Source organism: Drosophila simulans, chromosome 2R (assembly GCF_016746395.2).
Source record: "Drosophila simulans strain w501 chromosome 2R, Prin_Dsim_3.1, whole genome shotgun sequence".
NCBI lineage: Eukaryota > Metazoa > Arthropoda > Insecta > Diptera > Drosophilidae > Drosophila > Drosophila simulans.
In genome coordinates this window covers 14,776,732-14,789,102 of record NC_052521.2, presented here as the reverse complement: position 1 = coordinate 14,789,102, position 12,371 = coordinate 14,776,732, and the positions used below count along the sequence as shown (strand labels likewise).

The 12,371-nt window shown below is 47.0% G+C and overlaps 4 protein-coding genes across 9 annotated transcripts; 1 reads left to right on the top strand and 3 right to left on the bottom strand.

Annotated features, from left to right (window-relative positions):
- Positions 1–254: 254 nt before the first annotated feature.
- LOC6734936 lies at positions 255–8,775 on the bottom strand. 6 transcript variants are annotated; one of them, XM_016168342.3, is made up of 4 exons: positions 7,934–8,775; positions 7,503–7,579; positions 5,110–7,396; positions 255–5,057 (listed from the first exon to the last, which is right to left on the bottom strand). In XM_016168342.3, the coding sequence occupies exons 3-4, from the start codon at positions 7,376–7,378 to the stop codon at positions 844–846; spliced, it is 6,483 nt and encodes a 2,160-aa protein (XP_016028247.1). In that variant the 5' UTR covers positions 7,379–7,396; positions 7,503–7,579; positions 7,934–8,775; the 3' UTR covers positions 255–843. The 6 variants fall into 6 exon arrangements, with proteins under 6 accessions (XP_016028247.1, XP_044778590.1, XP_039148303.1 ...); XM_044922655.1 differs by having other exon boundaries at positions 8,537–8,775; XM_039292369.1 differs by lacking the exon at positions 7,934–8,775 and adding an exon at positions 7,871–7,889.
- A 138-nt stretch (positions 8,776–8,913) lies between these two features.
- On the top strand, positions 8,914–10,086 carry LOC6734935 (60S ribosomal protein L18a). The gene is made up of 2 exons (XM_002081896.3): positions 8,914–9,071; positions 9,505–10,086. The coding sequence occupies exons 1-2, from the start codon at positions 9,054–9,056 to the stop codon at positions 10,018–10,020; spliced, it is 534 nt and encodes a 177-aa protein (XP_002081932.1). The 5' UTR covers positions 8,914–9,053; the 3' UTR covers positions 10,021–10,086.
- Positions 10,085–11,298, bottom strand: LOC6734934 (peptidyl-prolyl cis-trans isomerase E). Its single transcript, XM_002081895.4, has 4 exons — positions 11,004–11,298; positions 10,553–10,939; positions 10,324–10,496; positions 10,085–10,250 (listed from the first exon to the last, which is right to left on the bottom strand). The coding sequence occupies exons 1-4, from the start codon at positions 11,202–11,204 to the stop codon at positions 10,106–10,108; spliced, it is 906 nt and encodes a 301-aa protein (XP_002081931.1). The 5' UTR covers positions 11,205–11,298; the 3' UTR covers positions 10,085–10,105.
- A 140-nt stretch (positions 11,299–11,438) lies between these two features.
- LOC6734933 (serine palmitoyltransferase small subunit B) lies at positions 11,439–12,041 on the bottom strand. The gene is made up of 2 exons (XM_002081894.4): positions 11,874–12,041; positions 11,439–11,671 (listed from the first exon to the last, which is right to left on the bottom strand). The coding sequence occupies exons 1-2, from the start codon at positions 12,004–12,006 to the stop codon at positions 11,490–11,492; spliced, it is 315 nt and encodes a 104-aa protein (XP_002081930.1). The 5' UTR covers positions 12,007–12,041; the 3' UTR covers positions 11,439–11,489.
- Between the last annotated feature and the right edge of the window lie 330 nt (positions 12,042–12,371).

Here is a 12,371-nt window from a genome sequence, read left to right as displayed (position 1 = left end):
CTTCTAGATTAGCTCACAAAATCGGTACAAAGCTGGTGATATTCTTACTGGAATTAAAAAATTGATTCCATATTCCATGCGACCTTTAATAAATTGCAATTTATTATTCAAAAGGCCCATCCACCTGCTTCACTTTTAGAACAACCAATTATTTATCCAAATGATCCGCTCATTACCTTATAAATTGATGAACTCATATTAGGACCCACCAGCGAGCGAGTGACCAAACAAATTAGTACAATTCGTTTTAATAATTGTTTTTGTATACGTCTCACAATGTTGCATGTTTATTTTTTCATAATCCATTGCATTCCGATTTGCAGCTGGCTTTCGATTTTTTGTTCTAATCATAGTCATTACGTGTATATATAGTATAATTAGTTATGAACTATACTTGGGACTGCTATTTATAGGTGTATAACCTATTTCCTAAGTGTTTATGGTATCTATCGAGTAATCTAGCTATTTTACAAAGTGCATACGAAATATGCAGCCATCGATATTTACAAACGATTTAAGCGAATATAGAAATGTATATATAATGGGATACTCTTGTTGCGAATATTTATATTACAATTAGCTTAGCTTAGGCTCTCCTCGGAGAGCTCTTTTGAGCCTGGGGTTACATTCCGCCCGCAAATTTTACAAGTACGATACTTCTTAGTCTAGCTCTATTTCTTTAGTAGATAAGACATCGATTTCTTATCCTTAGACGATCGCCAGGGATGAGCGACTATATGTTTTTATCAATTAATAAGCGTAATCCATTCTGTAGTGGGGTTTGTAGTTATAGTTGTTTATTTGTGGTAGGAGGAACCAATGATGCAGTTAATCCGTGTTCATTCATTGCGGCTTGGCGCCCTGATAGATACCCTCAGAGTACTTGGGCCTGCACTCGGCACAGAACCACTTGCCCTGCGGCGCCACCATAATGCCCACGCACTCGAAGTGGAACCACTCGATCAGACAGTTGTCCCCGTCGCATGCGATCATCTCGGAGACCTCGTCGTACGGACAGCGACAGTAGCAGTACACGGATTCTCCTTCGCGAGCGAGACGCGCTCCCGCCGGCGGTCGAATGGGATACCGTATGTTGTTCGCCTTGAAGTACTGCAGTGTGGCGAATCCGGGATTGGGTAGCAGCGCTGGTGGTATGGGTTGATTGAAAGCAGTGGCCGCAGGCGGCGGTGGTGGTGGAACTGGCAATGCCACCGGTAAAGGAGTTGGCAAAACTGGAGGTGGCGCCGGTTGTGGAGCCGGAACCACACTGGTCACATTAACCTCCGCCTCCTCGTCATCAGAGCTGCTTTCACTACTGTCCGACGGTGGAGCCGTGGTGGGCAGCAGGCTAGGCCGGATTTTGAGGGTCGGAATGGGTGGCAAGTGATCCTCTGGTTCGGGCTTGTGACGCTTGGCTGGGCGAGATCCTCCTGCGCCAAACAGCGATCGTTGTTTGCTTCTCTTTCGCGAGGATCCGGCCGATGAAGTTCCACCATTGCTGTGTGAGTGATGGTGGTGGCTACTGTTATTGTTATTCCTGTTTCGCTGCTTTGGCGGTGTGGGCAGATCCTCCTTGGCCCAGGTCAACTGTGGTGGTGGCTGCGGTTTAATGAGCTGCATTCCCACCTGGAGCGGTGGCGCTAGAACGGCGCTCATGTTTTCATCGTCGCTCGTATAGCCATAGAACTTGTTGGGCCTTCGCTGGCGTTTCGAACGCTTCAGCTGGGCATCGGCATCGGAACAGCTGCTGCCCTCACTCATTCTCGTTATGGACGATTGCAGTTGGCGATGAGTAAGTGGCGTTACAGGGAACAGAGAAGATTCTGGATGCGACAGTATAGGAGTGGGCGGCTCCAGGGGTGCAATCATTCCAGGCATTCCGGGTATCCTATCCATGGGTGGGGTTGCAGTACTAGCAACCGGCTGCAGCTTGCCAGATTTACACGTAGACTTTCGTTCCCGCTTCTTTTTCTTGTTCCTCACCTTTTCCCGCTTATCAGCAAAAGCAGAAGCCTCCTCCGGAAGAGAAGGAGTTGAGGGTCGACTGTTTTCCACAATGTCATAATTGTTGCTCGGTCGCAGTGGGGCATGCTCGGCCATTAGAGCTTCTCGCTTTTGGGTCAGCAGTTCGTTGGCCAGCTTCTGAGGATGGGAGTCGTAGAACTCTTCATCTGTATCCGAGAATGCCGTATCGAAGTCCGACTCATTGTACATCGGAGGCTTGGGAGAGGGTGGTGCAACAGGACTATTGTTTTCATTGACGGCAGTCGTATCCTCCACTTGATCCTGCTCATTTTGACCATTCTGATCGTTTTTGAGTGACTCTGAGCTCTTCTTTACCTTTAAAGATTTCTTACGAGATCGTTTCTGTGGAGATCCACGAGCAGTAGAGCTATCTGAATCGTCGGAATTGCCACTGGTACTACTGCTGTTGCTAGAACTACAGCTACAGTTGGACCCGCATGAACAGCTCGAGGAATCGGAGTCTGAGGAGCTGGAGCTACTTGAGCTGTCGCTATCACTGGATGCATTCTCACCGGGCGTTTTGATCGATGATTTGTTAACGGACTTTTGTTTCACAGGTGAGGGTGCAGGCGTGCGGTACAACTTGCAATAATCGTGATCAGACCAGGCAACGTGCAGCTTTGCGGGCGGCAGATTGGCTAACAAGTCTTCATTTTCCTCATCCTTAACCGCCTGCTCTTCCGGGATGGCCACCGCCTGATTTTGAAGGAGGTTTTTCCAAATTGAGACATCCACTTGATCTTCCTCCTTCTTGGGCTCCAATTCATCATCGGCATCAAGAGCCTTTTCTTCATTAGAGTCGTCGGAAGGCTTTTCCTTATCCTCAAGTTTGGATTTCACATCAAGTTCATCGGCGTCACTCTCAGAGGATGGCGACAGCATCACCTTGGGCATATCCAGATCATCCACAGAGGATCTCATTGGCAGCTTAGGCTGCTCCTGGTGGCTGCTTCTCGGTGCATCTGAATCACTGTCATCACTGCTATCCGACTCCGAGAGATTGGGTGCGATAAGATTAAGGTCTTCCAAAGATTCCTTGTTGCGCTTCGACTTCTTGCGCCGCTTTCGATTCTCAGATTTACTGAGTGGCGGCTCTATTGAATTATCGATACGGTCCGATTCCTCCTTCTTGGGGGTCTCGTTATTGGTTAACGACTCGGGCAAGAGTTTTTCTTCATTATGTGGTCCTTCTTTTTTGTCTTCGCCTTCTTCCAGCTCTTCCTTTATATCCTCCAACTTTTGGGGCGATGCTGCATCGGTCGCCTGCTCAACGGAAGCTTCTTGGGGCAGTTCCTTCGCCACATGACTGCTGGCATGCTTTAGCAAGAGCTTGCGCGACACGAATTTCTCTTCGCAGCCCTCCTCGGTGCACGCATAGCGGAAATCCCCAGTATGCATTCTTTGATGCACCTCCAGGTATATAGCTTTGCTGAAAACAAAACCGCATTGCTCGCATGGAAATTCTGCGGGAGGCACGCAAAAGTGGTAGACATGGCGCCAGCGCTTTTGTAGGCATTGTTTGCATCCTGCACTCTCCGTTCCGTGCTTCCAGAATAGATGCTTTGAAATATCCTGCTTGTTGCGATAGGCGATACCACAACGATAGCACAAATGTAGCAACTTGTGCTTCCACACGTGAGATGACAGTTTCGATTGGCTCTGGCAATCCTCCAGACAGATATCGCAAGCCTGGTGCTGCTTCCTCAGATGCACCATCAGCCTAAAGGCGGAGGGCAATGGAGCCATGTCGCAGAGACAGCACCTGAACTGAAGATCATAAACACTTCCTGCTACCTCTCCAGGACAAATATGACACAAAATCTCGCTGTAGCTATAGAAGTTCGTTTGACACATTACGCACGTTATGTTCGACTTAATGTGCAGTCTTCTGTTGTGGGTGTACAGCTCCTTGTGAGTGGAGGTCACAAAGCGGCAGGTGAAGCACTCGTAAATTCGCTCATTGAACTGCTCTACGTACTTGCCATTTTCCAAACTGCAACAACTGGCAGCATTCATATACTCGTTTTCAAGGTTCGGAAGAAAGCTTTTTAGTTTGGCTACAATTGTCTCTGCGTACAGTTCCTCAGCTGTAATGCTATCCACCGTAGCTGTAAATCTGTGCTGGCCTATTAAATGAATCACCAACTGTTTTACATTTACTGCGATCCTTCGAGCGTGATTGCAATATAGGCATAAGGAGTACACAGATTTTAAGCACAAACGCACAAAATCTACCATTGAAAACCGGTCGAGAGGACGATCCAGTTGCAGATCCACCGTGTGGGTGTCGGGTCCAGCTACCATTATGCCATCGGCGGGTGGAAGCGGCTGAATGGCAAGCGGTTCGTCAGCAGTTTGAGTTTCCTGCGAAGGTGAGGCTGGCTCCAGAGTTTCGTTCTGTTCCTCCGTCAAATCCCTACTATCTTCCATCTCAGGTGCATTCAAACTATCATCCATGTCCATGCAATCGCTGCCGAGGCTGTTGCGACGCATTGCATCGGGCTTATCTTGAAATTCCGTAATTAAAGCTGGGGGAGGTTCTGGAAGATTGACGTGATTGTTGTGGGGCGACGCAGGTGGCGTTAGTGACCAACGACGCTGTTCCTCCTGCTGTGGCTGCAGGTGCTGAGGAGGATCTGCAACCTGTGGCACAACGTTTTCCAAATGTGCATTGGCCATAATAACCTTGGACTGTTTTTTGGTAATTATATCCGCCTTGGTTCGCTCAATGTCCAGCTTGGTGCGCTCCAGTTCCGCCAGAACACGATTTAGCTTAGACGAAGTCGAGTCATCATAGCTAAGCGCTGGCGGTGGAGGAGGTGGTGCATCAAAGGGTAGCTCCTCTGGTGGTGCCGACACTGCCTCTTCCACCGGCTGTGCCGGTTCTAGCTCCTCGTCCTCCGTATCCGTACTGCTAAGGGCTGCATCCACAGACTTCTGAAATTCCTTAGGCACCCGCAACATAATTTTGGGCACAACCAACTTCGGAATGGGAGGCGCTGGAGGATCTTCTACGGGCTCTGGCGCTGGAACTATAAGAAATTTAGATATATGATCTCAAAAATTTTATAAATATGTTCTTACTGTTTTCTGCAGGGAAAAGATTTTGTATATCCGATTGCAGCTGCAACTGTTGGGGAAGTTGCTCCGGTATTGCCTCTACGGGAACGGGTTGTTCAACCGCCTCCTGGGGAACCGGTAGTGGTGGTTCCGGGGGTCTACGGACCTTTCGTCGCCTTTTCAAAGGCTTCCGTTTGTTGTTCTTGCAGCCTATGATATGGTCACCCTTTCGATTGCACAAAGCACACGGCTGCATCAGTTGGGAGCAATCGTGATCCTCAAACTCAGAACCTTGGACAAAAGTGGCTTGACATGTGCAACAAACGAGATGCCTGGCTCTATCCTCCTTACTCTGCTGCTGGTCCCACGCGTCCTTCGCGAAGTGACTCTGGTCGATGTCATGCTTGTTTTCTAGATGCAGCGACAGCTTCTCTACACTGGGATACACATGGTTACAATATAGACAAATGTAACGACGGTGGACTTCACGCATGTGGAGAAAAAAGTGCCAGCACTGGTGAACGCTGCAACACTGGGAGCAACGAAAGAAGCGCTCCTGCTTCTGCGATAGCTGGGAACTATTCGTGCTTTGGATCCCGCGGCACTGGGCCTGGTGCTTGTTCAGCTCCTGAAACCTTTCGAAATCGAACTGCAAATTGCACTTTGCACAACTAAGGACTTGTTGGGACTCCGTAGAGGTGACAGGCGGAATCACATTGGAATTGCTCTGAAGACGTTGTAGAAGCAGCGAGGGAACGGAGCCACTGGACTCCACCTTTGTTTGTTTTTCGGGTTGGCTGACGGAGGAACTCTTGCTGCGCCTGCGCTTTAGCGAAAGCTTCAGAGCCGGCGGTTTGGCATTGTGCTCGCTCTCTGGATGATCGATGACCAGATGCGGCTGCGAAGCAGAGCTTACGGTGCTGCTCCTGCTGCTTATGCTTCTGCTACGGGTCGTCCGAACGGGTAGAATCAGGGAAAGCGCTGACACCTGAGAAGCGGTAGGGTCCTCCTCCTTAGTGTTGTTGCCAGTGTGGTTTGTTATCACAGACTGTTCCTTGGGGTCTTTCAGCTCTTGACCGGGATCCTCTGCCTCCTCGTCCACGAGCTTCTCTTCTTTCAAAGCTTTATGAGCCCCATTGAGTTTTATTAACGGAACGACCTCTACAGTATGTTCTTTCAACTTGACACTATCACTGTGTGATTCATCTTCCAAATCAGACTCGATTTTAATGACATTAGGGGGCGCTCCGTCTTCGCTGCATGGAAGATCCACATCCATTGTCAGCGAAGGAGAATCTAGTGTATCGGATCCCTCTAAAGAAGGTACACCAGTTGGTTGCGATGCAGTCTCAACCACTTCTGGCTCTGCAGTGGAAACGTATTCACCAACGTCAGCTTTGTAAAGATCTTTTGAAGACTGAGACTTTTCTGTCTCTCCTTCAATCTCCAAAACAGGACTCTCATTATCTTTAATTGATATGAACTCTTTATCCCCACTTTCAGAATCTGTTTCAAGATTTATCACTGGCGGGGTGTACACTGTTTCCTCGATTTCGCTTTCGGAATCTTCATTAGCTGATCGAAAACACTTTTCCTCCACTTCATTGCTGTCAGATTCTTTTGGCTGGAAATGGTCCACCTTTTCTTTGATTTCGGACTCATGATTTGCCCCTAAAGACTCTGACGGCTGCTCTTCCGAATCCGTTAAGAACTCCAAATGGGAGGAATCCGATTTGTCCTCCACTTCGGTCTTAAATTCAATATCATCTATTAACTGTTCATTGAGTGGGATGCTGGCTGGTTCTTTGAGTTCCTCTGATTTGTCTTCGACAAGCTCTTGCTTTACAAGATCATTAGAGGGAGAGGCAATTGTCAAGCAATTTGCTCCTAAATCGACTGGTGTATCCGTGCTTTTCCGTAGATTTAGAAGAGATTCCTCTGCCTGCTCTGTCTCTTCCGTTTCGGGTGTCTCTTCCGTTCTCGTCGTCTCTTCCTCAGGTGTGTCTCTGAAACCCTGGCCATTTGCCATGGTTACATCTATCACGTCATCGTTCTTTTTCGGCTTCCCATCCTCATTTTCTTTAGCGTTGTTGTTCTCTCCATTTTGGTGGCTCTCGCTTTCCTCCTTCGCCAGGTCCAGCACATAATGAAGTTCTTCGATGTCGTCTTCCTCGCCGGCAGCTGCACCTCCCCCGGTGCCCGCTCCCGATCCCGTTTCCGATCCTGTTCCCGCTTCTCCATCATCTCGGTTAGACGTTAGCTTGGCTTGTTGCTGATCCAATGCTTCCATCATATTTTCTGCAGTCACACGCTGTCAGCAATAAAACAATAATAATATTTAAGAAAAGGAGAGAAAAACAAATAATCAGAGCGCTTAAATTAAACGCACTTTAGGCAAAAATTATTATATTCATTACCTTTGCATGCCGTTGGCGTTGAATCCGTTCCGGTTCTCGCTCTTTTTCTTGTATGCTTTTCGTTGTTCTTTACGCAGCTGAAAGCGAAATGAAACGAATTTATTATTACGTGAGATATTGGGTTTGGTATTTCGATAAAAAAAAAATTAGAATGACAGCAAAGGCTAATCGTTTATGCGGGGGTATACACGATAAATTTTTCAGAATATTAACGGCATAAACATTTGGATTGCACAAAAATCGCCGGTCATTGGTTGATCTTGCAGCCCTGGTGCAAAAGAAAAGTCAAAATAATTGAAAATACCAAAATAAATGTTAACAAAATGGCAACGAGAGAGCCACTTACTGCTAAAAATAAACGAATTTACTTGAAATATTCTTGGAATGGACACTACAATCAAAATGTACAGCAATTATGCACGTTTATTTACCTGCTCTCCTCCTGTGCGTTGCTGTTGTTGTTTTTGCTCAGCGTATTATTGCTGTTCTTGTTCTTGTTGCTGTACCCTGCTTAGGTAGAATTTTCCCACAAATTATAGGCGGCAGAGGGAGAGAAGAACGGTACAGAGAGTGGCAAGGCAAGAGCAAGAGAGAAAGAGCGATGAATTTTACGCGCGCAAACAGCAAGGAGAGAACGTAGCCAAAACAACAACCGATTTCACGGAAGTTCGCTGCACAACTGAACCAAAAAGAGACCGAAACCGAGAGGCCGAGAGAATTTGCCCAGCGGATAGGATTGGACGAGCCGAGACGGCTCGGAAGGAGAGCGGGGCGCCCCCTCCCCACGACGAACTTATACAATTAACGCCTGGTTTCAATTGTTTATAAACTCGCAGGACTCGCATATGTAAAGAAAACAGATTTCACAAGTACACGCAATTGCCGTTGGGCTTAGTTTCGACCAGAAGCACAATGATATAGTCGAATTGCCTTTTTGCCTTTTTGCGCGTCTCTTGTGCGGGGTAAAAAATGTTCTTTTTGCACGTCGCCGTACACGCTTTGCATTTTATGTTCTGCTCGATTTGTTCGCGCACTTTTTCACCGTATTTTAGTAGCAGCACGTTGAGTAGCGTATGGGGATTGGATATTTCACAATTTGGCTGCGGGGAGCGCTCGAATAAAGCGTGAAAAACAAGTTTTTAGCAATATTTTTCGCCTTTTTTACAGCCATGCCATTGAAACACGCGCAGAAGCTAGTGATGGACGATAGTTCGATAGCTGGCGCAGCGTGCTAGTGTGACTGCCAAAAATGCAACCGTGTGACAGGCATCGCTGCGCTGTTCGCTTGCGGTTCAGTGTTTCATATCGATACTTGGCCAGTACCATCGATTATTGTTAAAATCTTTTATACAAGGGCTATTTAAAAGTATTATCTTGAGTAATTATCTAAATATCAAACGAACCATTACAACACGTTCAGTATCACAGTGGATAAATCATAAATATTATTCGGAGTTAGCTATCGATAGTTTTTTCCATCCCTGAATCAAGGTTCAGTGTCATATCGATTTGACAAGCTCTTTCCGTTTCCTTTTCGCGTGAACGTTCAACATGAGAGCCAAGGGATTGGTTAGTATTTGTCAAAAAAAATGATTTAAACAATCATTATTTTAGTTTAAAATGCGTGCAACAGATAAGCAAACACATTGCCCATTTGGCGTAAACGATGGATTTTTGAAAACTCCGTAATTTCTGTGTAAAAACGACTTGGGAGTGAAAATTGTCGTGGACAATGTTTTCCGAGCCACTTTTCGTAAAAATGTAAACTTATCCAACTCACAAAAGTAATTTACATAATTGTGAGAAACTATTATTCAGAACGAATTTATAACAAACTATTCAAACATATTCAACATAATTGAAATACAACTGCTGTGTGCCGCCGAAAACATAACCTTCAAAAACCAACAGCCATGCGTGTGTTTGTTTGCCTGCTAGTGTTCGCATTTGTTTACAATTGTTTTATGTAGACCATTTAAACTAATCAAAATCCCATTTGCAGCTGAAGGAGTACGAGGTCGTGGGCCGCAAGCTGCCCAGCGAGAAGGAGCCCCAGACTCCCCTCTACAAGATGCGCATCTTTGCCCCCGACAACATCGTGGCCAAATCCCGCTTCTGGTACTTCCTGCGCCAACTGAAGAAGTTCAAGAAGACCACCGGCGAGATCGTGTCCATCAAGCAGGTGTACGAGACGTCGCCCGTGAAGATCAAGAACTTCGGCATCTGGCTGCGTTACGATTCCCGCTCGGGCACCCACAACATGTACCGCGAGTACCGTGACCTGACTGTCGGCGGTGCCGTCACTCAGTGCTACCGCGACATGGGAGCCCGCCACCGTGCCCGTGCCCACTCCATCCAGATCATTAAGGTGGACTCGATCCCTGCCGCCAAGACCCGCCGCGTGCACGTCAAGCAGTTCCACGATTCAAAGATCAAGTTCCCTCTGGTCCAGCGTGTCCACCACAAGGGCAACAGGAAACTGTTCTCGTTCAGGAAGCCCAGGACCTACTTCCAGTAGGATTCTTCTGCATCCTATACCTATGACTTAGTGGATTTTTTCAATAAATGAGAACGTTGAAGAGTACACTAGTTGGGAAGCTTCTTTATTTGAGTTCTCCACAGGAGTATATGACAATCTTTTGGCTGGGAGTGCCCGACTTGGAGCCACAACGCTCCATCTTGCGCACCACCTCGGCGCCACTGATGACATGGCCAAAGACGACGTGCTTGTTGTCCAGCCAATCTGTTCTGTAAAACAAAAGAAATGTATTTAGTAGAAGGAAACAGTTCAGTTAAGTCTTCTATTGTAAAACCAGCTTACTTTGTGGTGCATATAAAAAACTGCGAGCCATTTGTGTTGGCGCCCGAGTTGGCCATGGAAAGAGTTCCAAAACTGTTGTGTTTCAGATTGAAGTTCTCATCGTTGAACTTTTTGCCATAGATGGACTTGCCGCCGGTGCCATTGTTGTTGGTGAAGTCGCCTCCTTGGCACATCTGTTGAATGGAAAGAATGTACAAATGAGGAAAACGTAGCAAAATAATTAACTTACAAACTCGGGTATCACGCGGTGGAAGGAACAGCCTTTGTAGCCGTAGCCCTGCTCGTGGGTGCACAATTGACGAAAGTTCTCCGCCGTCTTCGGTACCACATCTGCACGGAGGAGCATCACAATGCGACCGGCGTCATTGCCACCAATCCGTATGTCAAAGTAGACTTGTGGATTACGTTTCTCTGCCTTTTCGATGACTGCCGGCCCCGTGGATGGCGTTTCCACTTTCTCTGCCTCCGGTTCGCCGCCTTCCGGCTGCAACGTGGCTCCCGCATGCTTCTGCAACCAGTCGTCATCTGCCCAGATAGGCTTGAAACTGTCCTCCTTAACGCGCACTGGTTTCGCCAAGTTCACGCGAATTGTGCGTCCGCAGAGCTCCGAGTCGTTCTGCAAATGGTTGATTCGTTGTATTTCCTCTGCAGGTTGATCTACTTGTGCTAAAACTTCTTACCATATTATCAATGGCCGCAGCCGCATCCTCGCTCTGTTCGTATTCTATAAAGGCGAATCCTCGATGTCGTTGTGATTCGTAGTCCGCCGGCATTTGGATATCTGCAATATCGCCAAACGGTATGAAAGCATTGTTCAACAGTCTCTCTGTGACCTCGTCGGCTAGGCCGCCCACATAAATGGTGCGCTTGTCGTTAGACATGGTTAAACTAATTCATGAAACCACAAAAAAGAAAACAAACAATATAAATGCAAAATGAATGTTTATGCGAGGCAATCGATTAATTTCACTACATTTATCGGTTTTAAATCGATTTGAAATGTAATCGGAAGCAGGGTTTTCCACCAAGGTTGGCGACTTGCATATTCTATTATCGCCTGGCAATGCTGTACAAATTCAAAACGAAAACCGCCAAATCAATTGAAAGAAACGTCGTTAGCCGCTAGGTATTAAATTATTTATTGATTAAGATAAGCTACACTAAGATTATGTTATTACTGATCCGCTTTCGTTGGCGCAAAAGCCCTCCGTACTCGCACTGCAAACGCTGGTGAGATTTTGTACGCTCGTTTGGGGCCACAAAAGCTGGAAGACGGTGACACAATAGCCCGGCACAAAGGCAAAGGATGCGTAGAGGATCAGGGAGACGAAGCTGCCGAGGAGGACATCTAAAAGTGAAAATAGCATGGTGCGACATAACAATCCATTAGCAGGTTCCATGACTAAGACCGCCGAGTGACCGGCATAGATAAGATATCGATGGGTAAAGACAATATATCGCGCCAAAGTTGATACTCCATAGATACGAATGGTGGTGCGGCGCTAATCTTCGCCCCTTCGAAGGAAAGGGCACAGTCCATTAGTACTCACTGAGGAAGACCTTTTCCCACGGCTCACATATGGCGATCTGTGTGTTCAGCTCGTAGAGGGTGTACAGCCATTTCACATAGCGCTTGAACTTCGCATAATCCTCGGCCAGCTTTGGGAACATGCTTTGCGACATGGGCTTGTGCAATCGATGTCAGGCGATGTGGACGGTGTCAGGGTGCGCGGCGAACTAACCCAGTGCCAACTTCGACACCTGGTACCTGTGTCCCCGTCACCGCCTTATCACTGCATACAACTACACGCGTTTTTATTCTCTAGCCACACATATATTTATATATATATATATGTTTTTATACATTTTTCGGGCTGTAAACCAAATTAAATAGATTTCATTTCGGGCCTCTTTCCGCCGTCAGTTGGGCGTTTGCGATAAAAATCAGTCCATGCGGCTACGCTTGCACTTGTAAACTGAACCGAGATAAGCGAATCCCTAATGGCAGGGGGATTGCCTCTGGCATTTCTGAGTGTGCCGACTTCTGG